Raw genomic sequence first — 14,845 nt, 5'->3', positions numbered from 1 at the left:
AAATTTAACAATGTATGCACATACATATATTATTTAAGACAAGAATAGTTGTTCAGTTGTCACAAATATTTAAAGTGCGTCTTGAAATTTATATTACATAAACATAGGCTTAATGTTTTGTTGAAAATAATGTCATCCTGTCTTCTTAAGACTATTTAAATGGTTCATTTTTGGCGCGAATTCAGATTATTTGAGAAATACATGTGCAACTCAGAGGTCACCACAATCATAAATCAGTGCATATTGAAATAACTACAGTTTAGTGTAATGTACGCTATTTTAAGATTTCATAACCTCTAGAAATATGAGTAATGAAAATAAACATAAGCTATTTTGTTGTGATCATAATAAAAACAGATAAGAAATGGATCACGAAGAAGAATTTCTTAATACGTTTTTTGCTCAAGTTGCTCAATTGTGTACTGACAAAGCTAAAGAATTAGTTGTAAGTAATTAGTATAAAATATATACAAATTTACTAGTAACTTAAAATAAAAATCTGACTGATTTAATATAATTGAATGTATATTTATAATATATATAGCTTTTATGAACTTTAGTGTTAACGTTTCCATACACTAACGTAATATACATTACTGAAAAATATGAAAGATGAAATATACAAATCCATAAATGAAACTGTAATAATATTCTACAAATTTAGATATATAAACACAACATTTTTTATTTAATTCTTAAGAAAATTTTAAATTGAGAACTAATTACTATCTTTTAATAATTTAGAAATGCATCTTTAATCATTAATTCCAGGAAAAGGAACGTGGATCATGTCGTCAAACACAAATGGGTCCATGGGGAATGTTACTTATGCATTTACCACAAATAGCAGTAGCAGAACATTCATATGCAGATCTAGGTTTCCTCCATACTAAAAATAAAGGATTTTTGCGGAAAGATGTAAATATGTTAATATTTATTTATAATATAATATAAAATTATATATTATATTTAATATTTATATTTAATACTTATATTTAATATTATATTTTATAATATAATATAAAAATAAATAATAATGACATTTAATTAATATCTATTATTACGTGTTTTTCTAGAACTCATTAAGAACAGTATATGAATCTTTGAAATCTGATCTAAAAAGGGTAGAGGAAATGACCAGAGGAACCAATTCAATTGGTGCAACAGTTGCTGAGGTTTCTAATCAACTGTGTCAATATATTACTGCGAAAATACAACTGATAGATTTGTTAGTATATTGTTACTTTAATTTGTAGTTAAATATCTCATATCATATTATTCTATTACAGTTATGAAAAAATGTACAATATGAGTATCAATAGCAAGACTATGAAATATCAGGAATTATTACAATGCATTGAAGGAATAGTAGAAATTCATTCCTTGTCTTGTTCGCATCTAGCACTAACTGCTATTAAAGCAAGTTTAACGTAAGTACAAATAAAAATAAAATATTATAATTAAAAACTGGAAATTGTGGTCATAATTTATTCTTCTTGAAATTAAGACATGCTTTGATTAGTTTAGAGTGCGAAATATTAGTGCAATTAACAAAGGCACAAGTTGAACTTCAACATTGGAGATTTTTGTCAACATTAATGGCTCTGTATGGTGCACAGACACGAATGTCAGCTTGGGAGAGAACTTTACAAAGTAAAGAGGTAAGTGATATAGATAAGATAACGAAGGAAAAAGATAAATATTTTTAATTAATTAACATATTTTTAGTCATGGAAACTGGGTTTCAGTGCCTCATTTTTAAAAGCAAATCAACAACCAGCATTGTATCAATGGTTAGTGAAACTACGTAGTAGCATATTAGCTAAGTGCTCTTTATATTTTCATACTACTTTAAGTCAGCAGGCTAGTCCAGGAGAAATGAGAAGTATCATGAGCAAGCAAAATGTGGACTACTACCATAAGTAAAACATTTTTAATTATTTCAATTAATAAGTTATTGAATGAGTATTGATATACATTTTTATTTTAGAATACAAAGCTTTCAACGTAAACACGACGTCCTCGCAGTCTTAATAATATTTGACTCTAGGGGAGTAGAAGATGCAGGTCTGGGTTACAGACATCCACGTAGAGAACCAAATACTTCTGAGCAATTCCCTGTTGTTCTTAGTTGTCCTAGCGTGAGTCTATATAAATTATAAATGATTGGCAAAAAGATAAATGTAATATGTTATAGCAGTATTAATATTCACTAAATTTTGTTTTCTAAAAAAAATATTACCTTTTAGGTATTTGTACAAAAGCCATCAATTCACTTAGATAACATACAAAAACGAATTAAAGAACGACATACGGAACTTCTTGCTATGGATAAGATTATATATTATAAAAATGTAAAAGTATGTTAATAGAAGCGCTTTTTGATAAATTTTATATTTTAATACAAATTGATTTTCTTTTAGGATATATGTACATATGCCATGTATAATACCGATCCTAGAATGACTTTAGTCACTGTATTTGAAAGTGGTAAACAAAAAGACAAAGAAGCCCACATAGCATCATTTATGACAGACTTATGTGTGCAAATTAGGTGTAATAAAATATATGAGTCGTTAAAATTATCAAAATGAGGAATCACATATATACGTATAAAAGTGTTAAAATACCACCAAAGATTATAAGGAGAAAAAGAATCAAAAGTTATTTAAATAATAACATGAAACATGTTGTATGTTAATAAAATTTTTATTGCTCGGTTATGTACTATATTATTTATTTCTGAAGTAAAACTTATAATTTATTTTTAGTTAAGTATTATCTTAAAAATAATATTGTGGTGATAATAAACGCAGTTAAATACATAATTATTTTAATATTTATTAAAATAGTATTTACAAAATATTTTAATCGTAATTAAGTAAAAAGTTTCATAACGACATAATTGCTCTTTTTAATGCCTTTTCTTTATTTCTTCTAATCTTATTTTTATGTTTATTACTTTGGGTTGCATCTCTAAAAAGCTGTATTTCTTCTTTCTCTTCAATAACTCGTTGCATATGCATCATTCCGTATAAGTTAAATCCAATTGTATCCTAGAGGAATTAATTTTGAATTTATATTCTTATAATTACTTAAGTAAAATTTATAAAATAAAAATGCTTTTACCCTTAGTTCAGAAACTTTTTTGATTGCAAGTGTTTTCACAGTTTCTATGACAGGTAAAAGTTCTTGAGTAGCTGTAATTGGACCATGGTGAGCTTGAACTAAACATAATGCTAGTCTTGTAATTAATTCCGTGTGATAATCTGATTGTAATAATGTAGGAAGCATTTTAAGAATTTCACAAGCAGCCGAATATGGCAGTAATAGTAAGGTCTCTTCTAAATCACTGTAAAATTAATTTATTATGTGTATTTTATTTTTATCATATTTACGCTACATATATACACATTATATATAGATTTCTTACCTTGCTCTAATTCGTTTAATTATTTCTAATAAATAATCTTCTGTATTTGTACAATTATAAGCCTGCATTTGTAAAGGAATAGCAGGTGGTTTATCTGCTATTGCTTGTGATAATTGTTCATTGTATTCTTTAGATACATTTAAGCATTCTAATATCAATTCAGCCTAAACATTATATAAATTGAATCATACATGATGCCCTAAATGAATTAATTTTTATGTTCAATTTATTTATTGATATTTACCCCTTTTTCACTGGATACTGTTTTTCTTGAAGGTAAAGACTGTTGTTTTTGTCCTGGGACAAGAGTAGTTTCTCCAGTAGCTAATTCATTTTCTTGACGTTCTCGTTCTTCTTCTTCTTCATCTTGGAGAACTAAAGGTTCTGAAGTCCGTTCATATAATCTAACTACTCTATCAGATCCACAAGAAATAACATAATGTCCATTTGGTGAAACAGCACAGTTCCATGCTGTACCTGCATGCCCCTAAGTAGAAAAATGTCTAATGTTGTAATTGTTAGCATACAATTTCTAAATATTTAAAAAAAAATTTATTACTTGTAATGTCACAATTTTTTGAAAATTGTCAGCATCCCATTGTTTTACTTTCCCATCCTTCCCACAAGTAAAAATATAATGTGTATTAGGTACGAATGAAAGTCCTGATACAGAGTCATCATGAGCGAACATCGATTTATGGCAATCTCCAAAATCTAAACCCCAAATTTTTATATTTCGGTCAGCAGAACCAGTAGCAATAAGTGTTGAATCACTTGATATATCCATACACAAAACTGGTAATTTATGGCCATAGAGGGAAACGAAAAACTAAAATGATATCAAAGTTTTTAAATATATCGCACATTATTTAATACTATAGAAATTATATGCATATTTTCATGTAATTACCTTAAATGTATTAAGGAAAAAGACTTTTACAGTAGAATCAAGTAATGCGACTGCAATAAATCTGCCGTTGGGACTTATTTTTACACATAATACACTATCTTCCAATTTTAAAGTTTTTGAGTGCAAAACAGATAAAACTTTCGCTTTTATTTTTCTATCAGGATCTTGAATAAGTTCAAAATTCCAAAATTTTACTGTGCGATCTCCGCCACCACTAACTACTCCTTTCTATAAACATATATAAAATAATCATGAAATTATATACCATTATGAAGTTACTATAAATAATGAAGAACATTATTAAGTTACCTTATCAGGATATAATGTAACACTCCAAAGTTCTTTAGAATGTGCAGGAATTTCCTCTAAAATGTCGCTCGAAGCAATATCAATTATTAGCATTGTACCATCTTTTAAACCTACAATTAAATGTCTGTCTCCTGGTACAAATATTGCTGTTAAAGCATAATTACATTGTACAGTCCTTAAACACGCCAGAGTTGGTCTAGAATCATAAAAATTATTATGAAATTGCTAAATCATTTTACAAGTTTATGTCAATTTTATTTCCATACCTATTCCATAATTTCACAGAATCACCAGCTGCTGTTGCAAAAGCTAAATTATCAGAACTAAAACAAATAGCACGGACTTCTGAGCGATGACCATGATTTGTTATTGACCTTAAATGTTTTACTTCAGTATTTTTTTCTTTTGTAAATAAGGAATACAATTCGATGGAATTATTATTTAATCCTACACATACCTAAGATAATGACATGTAAACATTGATTGAATAGTACTGTTAATTATTTTAGAAGATGATTTTTATAGTAACTTACTCTAAGTTCACCGCTTCTACCCATAACTAAACTTAATCCTTTAGCTTTAGCAGATACTTTGATAAAAGGTAGACGTATGAATTCATCCTTTATAGTTGGTGTTCCTGAGAAATTTGTTTCTGTATTTTCTTCACTTCTATCAAAAAAATAAAAATGTCACATAAAAAGATATTTGCATATTTAAAAAACATTTGTTTTTACAAATATACTACAAAAATGTCTTTGCATACTTCTCTGCTTTCTTCCTTTCTTTTCGTAACCGTTTAAGAATGTTATCTTTTATTTTAGTGTCAGGTAATAGTTGAAATAATTCTACGGTATTGTCCAAACCATGACATCCAATAACTGTATGAGTAGTATCAACATTGAGAGACGCAACTCTTCCATGACCACTTCTTAGTATACTTCCAACTTTTCCACATTTTAAAGGATGTTTCTAATACAATATATTTTCATTAAATACTAATCTAATAAATATATTCCAAATATAAATATTTATTAAATCAAAAGAGAATATACCACATTGCTGATTTCAGCATCATCAGCGAGAGTTAAATCATGTAAATTAACATCAAAGTCTACAGCTTCACCTTCAGTGAAAGATATTTGCCATATACGTAGTTCATTATCATTGCAACCAGTTATTAAATATTGATCATCTTTAATTAAAACTAAACCCCAAACCTTAAATGATAGAAGTATTGTTATCAATATATTATGTAATTAAATTAACCATCATTATATATATTTAAAATTATATTTACTTCTGTTCTATGACCAACAAGAGTTCTAAAATTATGTTCATTATCTAAATCCCAAAATTTGACAAAAGTATCTTTACTACTACTAATAATAATATTGTGATCTTTCATGAATGCTAAATCTGTTATTACACCTTTATGTCCAGTTAATCTACATATACCAGTCTCAGCTACAGTATCCCAAAGAATAATATCTGTATCCTGAAAACATGTAATTGAAAATTATTTCATGCACTTTTATGCTCTTCTTCTTCTATTAAATTATTTTACCTTTGAACCTGATGCTAATCTATGTCCTCCTCTATCATATATCAAAGTTGTAATTTCAGATCTATGACCAACAAATATACTTGTATTTTCTCCTGTTTTTAAGTCAAATATTTTTATAGTACCATCTGCATAACCAACTGCTATATGTTGTTTATTAGGAGATGCAGCTAAGTATGTTACATTTACTTTTTCACCTGATAATACCTGAACCTGAAATATCAGAAATTTCGATAATTATAATATGATCTATTGTAAGAACATAAATTAAAAATAATTTACAATTTACCTTTTCTCCAAGGCGTAAATCCCATATAAAAACATGTTCACATGCTCCAACTGCTACAAATCTACCTTCTTGTTCTTGCAATGTTACAAAAACAACATTACAGGAAGAACTAATAATTATATTTAAATTCCCAGCTGGTACATATCTCAAATATTGTTTTGTTAAACCCATTTTTTATTTATATATCAAATATATATATTAATTTTATTCATTTAACTATGAAGAAATGTCAACATTTATTCACTTATTCTCTTATCTATTTTTTATATAGTAAATGCACAGTATTTATTTTAAAAAATTTTACGATCAATGATATTATATTAAAATGTTTATCGAATGATCCAAACTTATTTTTTAAAATATCAATTTAATTTTGATTGCTCTAAAAATATTTAGTTTATAATATAGGTTATAAACTCACTAGTCGGCATATACCACGGCGTTCATGATATCACATACAGCCAAGGATCGTAAACCACATGGTCTATCTGCCAGTTAAAAAATGTACGTCTTGTTAGTATTACTGACTCGCTGATAGATGGTGCACGATGCAAAAAATATGTTCAAATAGAGCACTTTACATTAATGTAATGTAATGTAATTAATTAATTATATAGATAGTCGGAATAATATTAGACAAAGATGATTTCTGAGAATTAAAACATTAATTTAATTTCTGAACAGGTCATGGATTCGCCTTATAGACAGAGAAATTCAATTTTTTAATTTCATCATAAAGAGATTAGTTCCACCTTTTCACCGCTAGATGGTTATAGCGTATCGTTGTTCTTAGATTGGACGATTTTTGAAATTTGCTTATAACTTTCAATAAGAGTAATGTTAATTAATACCTTGGGTTATAAATTGAACATGCAAAAATTAATAAATTCTGAGAAATTGGAATTTTTTAATTTTAACATTTGTCTATTGAACAATTAAACATTACACATGTTTATTTTTGATGCAAATATCTGAAGATTAAATAGTGGGAACGATATGGTAATGAAAGTCGTCGAATTTGTCTTTTTATATTCTGCAAGAATATCGAAAAATAAATATGTATTTTTATTTAAAGAATTACTGATTGTCTTCAAATCTCGTAAAAAGATGACCATGAGAGAAAACTATTTTTGTTGTTATTTGTGACCCTTGAAATAGTGTAACTTTATCCTGAGAACTTTTTTCATACAGTAATAAATAAGGCAGATATTTAGGTTAAACCATTTGGCTGGGCCACCCATTAATTAATAATAAATTTTAAACATAAGAGACAGAGAAGAAGATTAGAAAAGGAAAATAAGATTATTAATGAAACAAAATTTTATGATAACGATATTATCTTATTTTATTCCATATAAAGGAACTTGTAGGAAAGTCGCATGACAATGTATGTATAGTTTAAGAAGTAGTCATATTTTTATCAGAATCATTCATTCATAATTAAATGATATATACATATGTATAAATAGTTTGAATCACATTACAAATTGCTTTTGTAGAACAGTGAACAAAAAGGCACTGTTAAGAAGTATGTATTTTTTTTATCTCACACAAATGTATCATTCTAATTCTTTACAATTTTAATACATTAATAAATTCTTTTTTGTTATTTATATTAAATAATAGAATAACAATGCAATAATTTTATCATATTTTGTACATCTTTCAAAATAGTAAAACTTTTGAATATACTTTGTAATTTTTAGGATACAAAGTTTAATGATATTAAACGTTTCAAATGTTTATAGTATTCATTAGTCATTGAATTTTATCTTACATTAATAAATATAGTAAATAACAAGTTTTTACATTCTTAACAATATATGATAACATAATCGTACTTGATTGTAAAGTATATAAATATTAAAAATAAAATTGTACAGTATATAAGAACCATTATTTATGTATGGTGTATATTCTAAATATTATGTTGATGCAGCCATAGAATATGTTATATTTTGCTATTATATTTCAAGCATAGATATTGTATAAATAATATGTACAAATCATCTTACATGATTTATGTTTCGTGTATAGATGTTTAAAGAGAATATATACAGTACTAAAAATTTATTATACAAATTTTTTATCCATTACTTTCTGATTGAGATTTGATGATTTGTTCTTCAACATGAACAGGTTGGACTAATGAATTTTGGAACCACATCATCCAGTTACTTAAGTAATGACCTCCCAATTTATTATCAGGATTCTCCTTTATCTGCACATTGTTTAATTCTTCAAAATTGCGAACCGTTTGAAGTTCAGTGAAATTATTATTCACCGAATGACGTCCATGCATTCTTACCTCCCTTTTTCGAAGAGCATCTTTTACTAACCTTTGTTTGCGCTCCTCTTCTGTTTCAATAGCAGATCTAGTAAATCTCATTTCTCTAACTCTCAAAGCATCTCTCTTTAATCTTTCTTTTCTTTCTTCTTGTGTTTCTTTAGCATATTGGTTAAGTCGAGCCTCTCTTCTCTTCGCTGATTCTCTATTTAATCTTTCTCTTCTTTGTTCAGGAGTTTCACTAGCATACAGCGAAAGCCTTTTCATTCTTCTTCTTTCTGCTTCACGATCTAACCTTTTTCTTCTGTCTTCAGGTGTTTCATTATACATTCTGTACTCTCTTTTCCTTGCAGCTTCTGCATCTAATCTTTTTCTTCTTTGCTCTGGTGTTTCATAATACATTCTCATTTCTCGTCTTTTTGCTGCCTCCTTTGCTAATCTCTGTTGCCGCTGTTCTTCACTTTCTTGTTCATATAATTTTTTCCTTTTTTCTCTCATGCACTCTGCTTTTCTTCGTAACTTTTCTTTATAATCTTGTAACGAGTTTGATCTTATTTTCAATTGTCTTTTAGGTTTTTCAGGTTTTTCAGGCTTACTTTCCTTGGTTCTTATATTATTAGCATTCTCTAATGTTTGATCTTTGTGTTTGTTCAATAATGTTATTGTATCATCAATGTCAGTAGGAACTTCTTGAATCCTATCCTTGGTATTTTTTGAAACTTTTAATCGAAGATCAGTTTCATTATTTACATTGCACAACCATTCTGTAGTATAAACTGTTTCTTGATCTAATTCATTTTCCTTTTTTATATTAAGATTTAGTCCTAATAGTTCACTTGGTATTGTAACTGTTGAAACATTATAATTGGTTGTTTGTATTTGTTCATTTTGATTAATAAAAACTTCAGCTATTTGATTCGTTGGTTTTTGTATTTCTATATTTATATTTTCATAATCCAAATTTTGCAAATACACTGAACTATTTAAAATACCATTGATATTACAGGTTTCATTTTGTTGTGTAATATTTAATGCTGAGTTTGGATTGTTTAAATTATTTGTATTTTGTGTATTGCTTTTGTTGTTTATATTTGATTCTTCATTGTTGTTAATTGTACCACATCCTTTGCTTTCTTTAATTTCAATAGAACAAAAATTTTGAGCTGCATTAATTATTTCAATATCATTAAAATCCGTCTCATGTTCATCATTCTCTTGTTTAATGTAAACAGGAATAAAGTCAATGGAACAATCTCTTATCTGTACACTAGTTTCAGTCAATTCCATGACCTTACAATCCAATAAATGGCATCAGATACTGAAATATTTAAGAAACAAATAAACTAGACTAAAAACAAATTTATCTGTAATAAATTTAAAAATTACATTGATATGTAGATAAGATATGTAAATGGTATATAATGTGAGAAATTTATAATGTTCAGAATACTTAAAATATTTATTTAAAAGATATCGAATCGAAGTACATAGCATTTATGTTAAAATTTCTATAAGAATAATTAGAAATTGTATTTTCATTGGTAAAGAATATTAAATTTAGAAAATGTAGTATCAAACTATAAACTTTACCTGTGCATCGTCTGCTTATGACAGCTGATTCAAAGATGCTGCTGCAAGCGTTTAGAACATATTCATTTTTGCTGCAGATCGCAGACTTTCAACCGTTATCATTTTCCTCTGTGTCACATGTTAATGCGATATAGTCGATAGAACAGATCAGTAGCCATAAATTTGACTGTTTAACTCTGCACGGAATTAATTTGCACGTCGTGCTACTTGCTGTTCGTCTATCCACGTCGGTCGACATTAGGTTTATTCGCATTGACTGCGCTAGCTGCACTTGCGCAAAAAGTAGAAACAACCATTGGCTAATTCTTGTCGTTCTGAAAAAGCAGCCAATGTTTTCCGTATAGATCGTATAAGTATTGAAATGAATTGACCAATCACTAAAAATGATTTAAAAAAGGAAAGATATCGAAATAGAGTGCGTATGCGCAGATCAGTTATTTTAGTTTCGCGCGTTCGGTCGAAAATATGACGCTATTGTATTCGATATTATAATTCAATCGCGTAATTCAATTGCGTAATTCAATTCCGTGAATATTTGCAATTGACGAGTGTTTTCCGCAAAGACATTAATGAGTTTAAGCATTTTTCGTCGAATTTAAGTTTGTGAGAAGTGATATTTTATATATTGTTAAGGCTATGTAGTTATCAGATTTGCCAGAATGATTCGTGAGTAAATATTTTTGTTATGTTCAGTTTACATGTTATAAGTAGATTGTGGATTTCTATGCGAATTTATATTTTTACGAATACAAAGAAATGGAAGTTACTATTACTATACTACATATACTATACTACTATATATATGTATATCATATATTCTTGTATATTATATACATTCTGTGCATTTTTGCATCTTCAAATTCTACATAAATGCACAAAAATCCGCAATCTACGTATAAGTATCGTAGAACTTTATATCTATGAACATTTATTAATATTCTAGATGAATTAATATTTTATACGTTGCTTCTATTGTTAATATATTTTATACGAACATTGGAATTAGGGGATAGAGATTCCCTAATGAAATTTATGAAAAAACGAAATTGAAAATTACTATTGAAGTTGAAAGAGGTTATTTTTAAAATTTATCTTAGAGGTCATTAATCGCCAAAATACGAAGAATGCAATTCATTATTCTTATAATTCATTAGTTTCTTTCACATTTATAAATTTTATACAAAATTTTAGTTCATTGGAATTTGTCTTTTTCACATATATATTTGCTATACATTTATTACTTGTTTCATTTTCGCATCTATGTACATATCCATTTCTACATCGTGAAACTCAATTACGTGAAAATAGCTATTAATATTTCTTATTTGAGTGAAATATGATTATGCCCCAGAGTCTGTTTCTTTATTTAATATTACTAAGTAGACTGCGGATTTCTATAGATTCATAGGAAATTTGAAGGTGCAAAATTGCACAGAACACACATATGAAATATACGAAAAAAATATATAAAATACTCAAACCATAATGCTTTGCATAATATTTGGAGAGCGAAATAATTTTCTATTGAGTTTTCACTTTTTAAATAATATTCTCAAAAATATCAATTTGCATGAAAACACGTACTTTACTAACCAACTAGGATTAAGTTTGGGTTAGATCAACGATTTTCAACCAGTGTGCCGCGAGAGGCCACAGGAGTGCCGCGAGAATTTTTAAGACATGCAATACCTAACTAAGTACATATTTAGTTAGGACCATTGATCTTCTTTTCTCTTAGATCGTCAAATAAAGAAATGACAACGACCAAAACACTAACTGTCTAATGTGGATGTCTTGATTATATTATAATAATTAGTTTAGTTAGCAATTTAGTTAGGTTAGTGGCATGAGATAAGAAAGATTGAAAATCGCTAGATTAAATTGTCGCTGATCGAGAATTTTTCGTTCAATCTTTCATCTATTGTTGCGTATTGTTGCCAATGCTCGTTCAGCTCTATCAATAAATGTCACCAATATTCGAACGTCCTCTCTTCATATGAGAATCTTACTTTACCATCGCGGACATACATATAGCGTCGCGGTGGGACGATTCAGAAGCGGATAATGTTTTTGTTGGCCGCTACGTGCTCTGATAATTAAGACATTTCCATTTAAAGTTGACGTCCGGTGACGTGCGGAGATGCGCCTGGAGCACGTTCGTTTTCGGCGGTCCACGCTTCAGAAAAACCTAATCCTCATGCATTGTGTTGATAATTAATGGTGTATGATCGAGGGTTCCGTTCCTGGAACGAGGGAACGTAGCTGTATAAGAAAGGAACGATACGTATGTATCTATCGCGAGAAAGATTTATTAGTTTCGCGTAATAGCGAGAGATCCAATGTTCGATACTCTATATACTATACGATAACGTGCGGTATTTGAGGAAATAATTGAACCTTTATGTCTTGATTAATATTTATCTACTTTTTCTTAATAATAAAAAATTGTGTCTCTTACTTTTGAAATAAACATAGTTACCTCGTTTAGCTACAAATTGAGCATAAGTGCAGCTATTCTTAGAAAGTATGTTTATCTTTTAAGATATAACTTACAGAGTGAAAATTTCGCAAATGATTGTCAAAATTTACAAAAAATTATTTTGTACAATCTAGAGAATAATATTTATTTTCAAAGAATTTATTTAATGTGTGCATATTTTCTAATCACTTTTAGGTAGAAAAAATGACAGCTCATAACCTATTAAGCAGGTCATTTCTTAACCAGCAATTTCTATAATCGTAGGGTTGATAGAATTAATACAAGTAACAAAATTAAATATTCGTAGAAAATATGTTAAATATAAATTAATTTCAATCGTATCGATTTTAATGTTTACAAATATAAATACGACACAATTTATTTTTGATGGAAATGATACGACGACTTATCAATAAAAATGTTGATATCTTCTAGGGATTTGGATTCGAATGACGAGTCAACTCGATCTTCCTTGTTAATAGGTTAAAAGTGGCATGATTAATTGTAAATCATAAGAAGTAATTCATAAGAGTAGTGGTGAATAAAAAATTGTGATACAAAATTGAAATTAAATGACATTAAGAAAATTATTCCCCTGTCAACTGTTTCTCGCGGATAATTGCGTTAGGTGATGGGTTACGATCCGTGAAGCGTAATTTACGAGGGGATCCCCGCCGGTTAACCAAGCGTGGTTACAGCGCCAAATTCGAATGCAGAACGAGTCACGGCGGAATGTTGGCAGGTTCTTTTCATCTTGGCTTGACAAAATCATTAGGGGACTAAATCCAATAAAGGGGGCTGGTCCCTTGCTTGTTCAGGGATCCCGACGTAAGAAAACATTCTCGGTGAGGTGATCGGTTGCATCGTAATCGGTATCAATGATATATTTACGAGAGATGGCGCGTCAGTAGTTCAAAACTTTATCTATAATATACGTATGTGCGTGTATGTATGCATGTGTATAATGGCGTTAGTATTGTAAATTATACGTTAATGCTACATCTGACAAAAAGTATATGTTGTTACAATATAAATATTGAAAGAGATTTCCGAAGGGAAATTACAAAATTTTTTGAAATTATTAATACATTTATAAGTTATTAATAATTTCAAAATTGTCAGCCTCTCAGGTTAGATGAAAACTTTGCTTTTAGTTTACTTTTCTTTCACAAAACTTGCAATTTAATAGTGCCATGTTTATCGTTTTCAATTGACAATTATTACGTGCACCATCGTTCATAAGATTTATGATTTTGATCGATGGTGGGTTGGCAAATAATATTTGTATTTATTTTCATAGGAAGCAAAATCACAAGTGTGTTTGCTTGTTAAAAAATTTGAGCTTCCAAACGCGACAGAGACACGATATACGTAGTTGTAAAATGATATATTAAAATATAGAGATTTTAATCATCCTTGACGATTATCAGTCGTGATACGAAACTGATACATCATTGATGCGCGTAAATCAAATTTAACGCGTGTAGTGGTCGATCCTGCTCGCACCGTTCTTCCTTTCTAAATATTCTTTTTGCGGTACTCCTTGCTATTAAATTAGCAAGACTAAGGCCTTAAATAATTCCCTGGCACGTTTCATTCGACGCCACGTGTTCGAGGGAACCGGTTCTAATGATGCTTACAAAACATGCTCGCAAGTGAAGGAAAAGGAGCGTTCCTAAACACAATCGACAACTTGTTTTGTCTTTTTTTTACAATCGTTGCATCAGCCTAATCGAATATCTTTTTAATTAGAAGATATTTAACACGATATAACTAATCACCGTAATTAAACAACACAATACACAATATTTTAAGGATTGTATTTGGTAGTTCTTTTTCGTTTTATTTATAACAATCGATAGTATAGTTACTTATTCGTCGATTGGAAATTTATACATGGTAATAACGTGACAAATAGGCAAGAGATTTACAAACGAGTTTTTTCACTGATGTACAAATATTTCCAGAGGTTTCAACAGTCGTTTTA

The 14,845-nt window shown here is 28.7% G+C and overlaps 3 protein-coding genes and 1 long non-coding RNA gene across 9 annotated transcripts in view; 2 read left to right on the top strand and 2 right to left on the bottom strand.

Annotated features, from left to right (window-relative positions):
- Positions 1-209: 209 nt before the first annotated feature.
- Positions 210-2,723, top strand: LOC126916345 (KICSTOR subunit 2-like). 3 transcript variants are annotated; one of them, XM_050722060.1, is made up of 10 exons: positions 210-445; positions 772-918; positions 1,077-1,228; positions 1,290-1,430; positions 1,523-1,661; positions 1,729-1,793; positions 1,857-1,922; positions 1,991-2,141; positions 2,250-2,360; positions 2,424-2,723. In XM_050722060.1, exons 1-10 carry the CDS (start codon positions 365-367, stop codon positions 2,592-2,594), a joined length of 1,224 nt encoding a protein of 407 aa, XP_050578017.1. In that variant the 5' UTR covers positions 210-364; the 3' UTR covers positions 2,595-2,723. The 3 variants fall into 3 exon arrangements, with proteins under 3 accessions (XP_050578017.1, XP_050578015.1, XP_050578016.1); XM_050722058.1 differs by having other exon boundaries at positions 215-445; positions 1,729-1,922; XM_050722059.1 differs by having other exon boundaries at positions 216-445; positions 1,729-1,922; positions 2,250-2,354.
- A 98-nt stretch (positions 2,724-2,821) lies between these two features.
- LOC126916336 (WD repeat-containing protein 3) lies at positions 2,822-6,678 on the bottom strand. Of its 2 annotated transcripts, none has more exons than XM_050722035.1 (14): positions 6,503-6,678; positions 6,217-6,426; positions 5,950-6,147; positions 5,705-5,869; positions 5,416-5,621; positions 5,186-5,321; positions 4,919-5,109; positions 4,653-4,848; positions 4,344-4,571; positions 3,993-4,262; positions 3,678-3,920; positions 3,434-3,597; positions 3,130-3,352; positions 2,822-3,056 (listed from the first exon to the last, which is right to left on the bottom strand). In XM_050722035.1, the coding sequence occupies exons 1-14, from the start codon at positions 6,671-6,673 to the stop codon at positions 2,892-2,894; spliced, it is 2,766 nt and encodes a 921-aa protein (XP_050577992.1). In that variant the 5' UTR covers positions 6,674-6,678; the 3' UTR covers positions 2,822-2,891. The 2 variants fall into 2 exon arrangements, with proteins under 2 accessions (XP_050577992.1, XP_050577993.1); XM_050722036.1 differs by having other exon boundaries at positions 5,186-5,318.
- A 233-nt stretch (positions 6,679-6,911) lies between these two features.
- On the bottom strand, positions 6,912-10,617 carry LOC126916342 (trichohyalin-like). Of its 3 annotated transcripts, none has more exons than XM_050722056.1 (3): positions 10,380-10,617; positions 8,842-10,107; positions 6,912-6,990 (listed from the first exon to the last, which is right to left on the bottom strand). In XM_050722056.1, the coding sequence occupies exons 2-3, from the start codon at positions 10,074-10,076 to the stop codon at positions 6,987-6,989; spliced, it is 1,239 nt and encodes a 412-aa protein (XP_050578013.1). In that variant the 5' UTR covers positions 10,077-10,107; positions 10,380-10,617; the 3' UTR covers positions 6,912-6,986. The 3 variants fall into 3 exon arrangements, with proteins under 3 accessions (XP_050578013.1, XP_050578011.1, XP_050578012.1); XM_050722055.1 differs by lacking the exon at positions 6,912-6,990 and adding an exon at positions 8,558-8,723; XM_050722054.1 differs by lacking the exon at positions 6,912-6,990 and having other exon boundaries at positions 7,822-10,107.
- Positions 10,618-10,752: 135 nt separating this feature from the next.
- The window catches only part of LOC126916362 (uncharacterized), a 123,632-nt gene continuing 119,539 nt past the window's right edge, over positions 10,753-14,845 (top strand). The window contains exon 1 of the long non-coding RNA XR_007710544.1: positions 10,753-11,045. This is a non-coding gene — a long non-coding RNA (uncharacterized LOC126916362). The remainder of the gene's footprint in view (positions 11,046-14,845) is intronic.

Source organism: Bombus affinis, chromosome 5, assembly GCF_024516045.1.
Source record: "Bombus affinis isolate iyBomAffi1 chromosome 5, iyBomAffi1.2, whole genome shotgun sequence".
Lineage (NCBI taxonomy): Eukaryota > Metazoa > Arthropoda > Insecta > Hymenoptera > Apidae > Bombus > Bombus affinis.
Note: the sequence above shows the minus strand (reverse complement) of the source record. Positions and strands in the feature narration are given on the sequence as shown.

Bases quoted from the DNA above. Each gene is read 5' to 3' on its own strand.
- LOC126916345 (XM_050722058.1), top strand. From the start codon at position 365: ATGGATCACGAAGAAGAATTTCTTAATACGTTTTTTGCTCAAGTTGCT. The intron at 446-771 runs GTAAGTAATTAG...CATTAATTCCAG, and splicing joins ACAAAGCTAAAGAATTAGTT to GAAAAGGAACGTGGATCATG. The intron at 1,229-1,289 runs GTTAGTATATTG...ATTCTATTACAG, and splicing joins AAAATACAACTGATAGATTT to TTATGAAAAAATGTACAATA.
- LOC126916336 (XM_050722035.1), bottom strand. From the start codon at position 6,673: ATGGGTTTAACAAAACAATATTTGAGATATGTACCAGCTGGGAATTTA. The intron at 5,622-5,704 runs GTATATTCTCTT...ATATTGTATTAG, and splicing joins ATGCTGAAATCAGCAATGTG to AAACATCCTTTAAAATGTGG. The intron at 4,849-4,918 runs GTATGGAAATAA...TTATGATTCTAG, and splicing joins TCTGTGAAATTATGGAATAG to ACCAACTCTGGCGTGTTTAA.
- LOC126916342 (XM_050722054.1), bottom strand. From the start codon at position 10,076: ATGGAATTGACTGAAACTAGTGTACAGATAAGAGATTGTTCCATTGAC.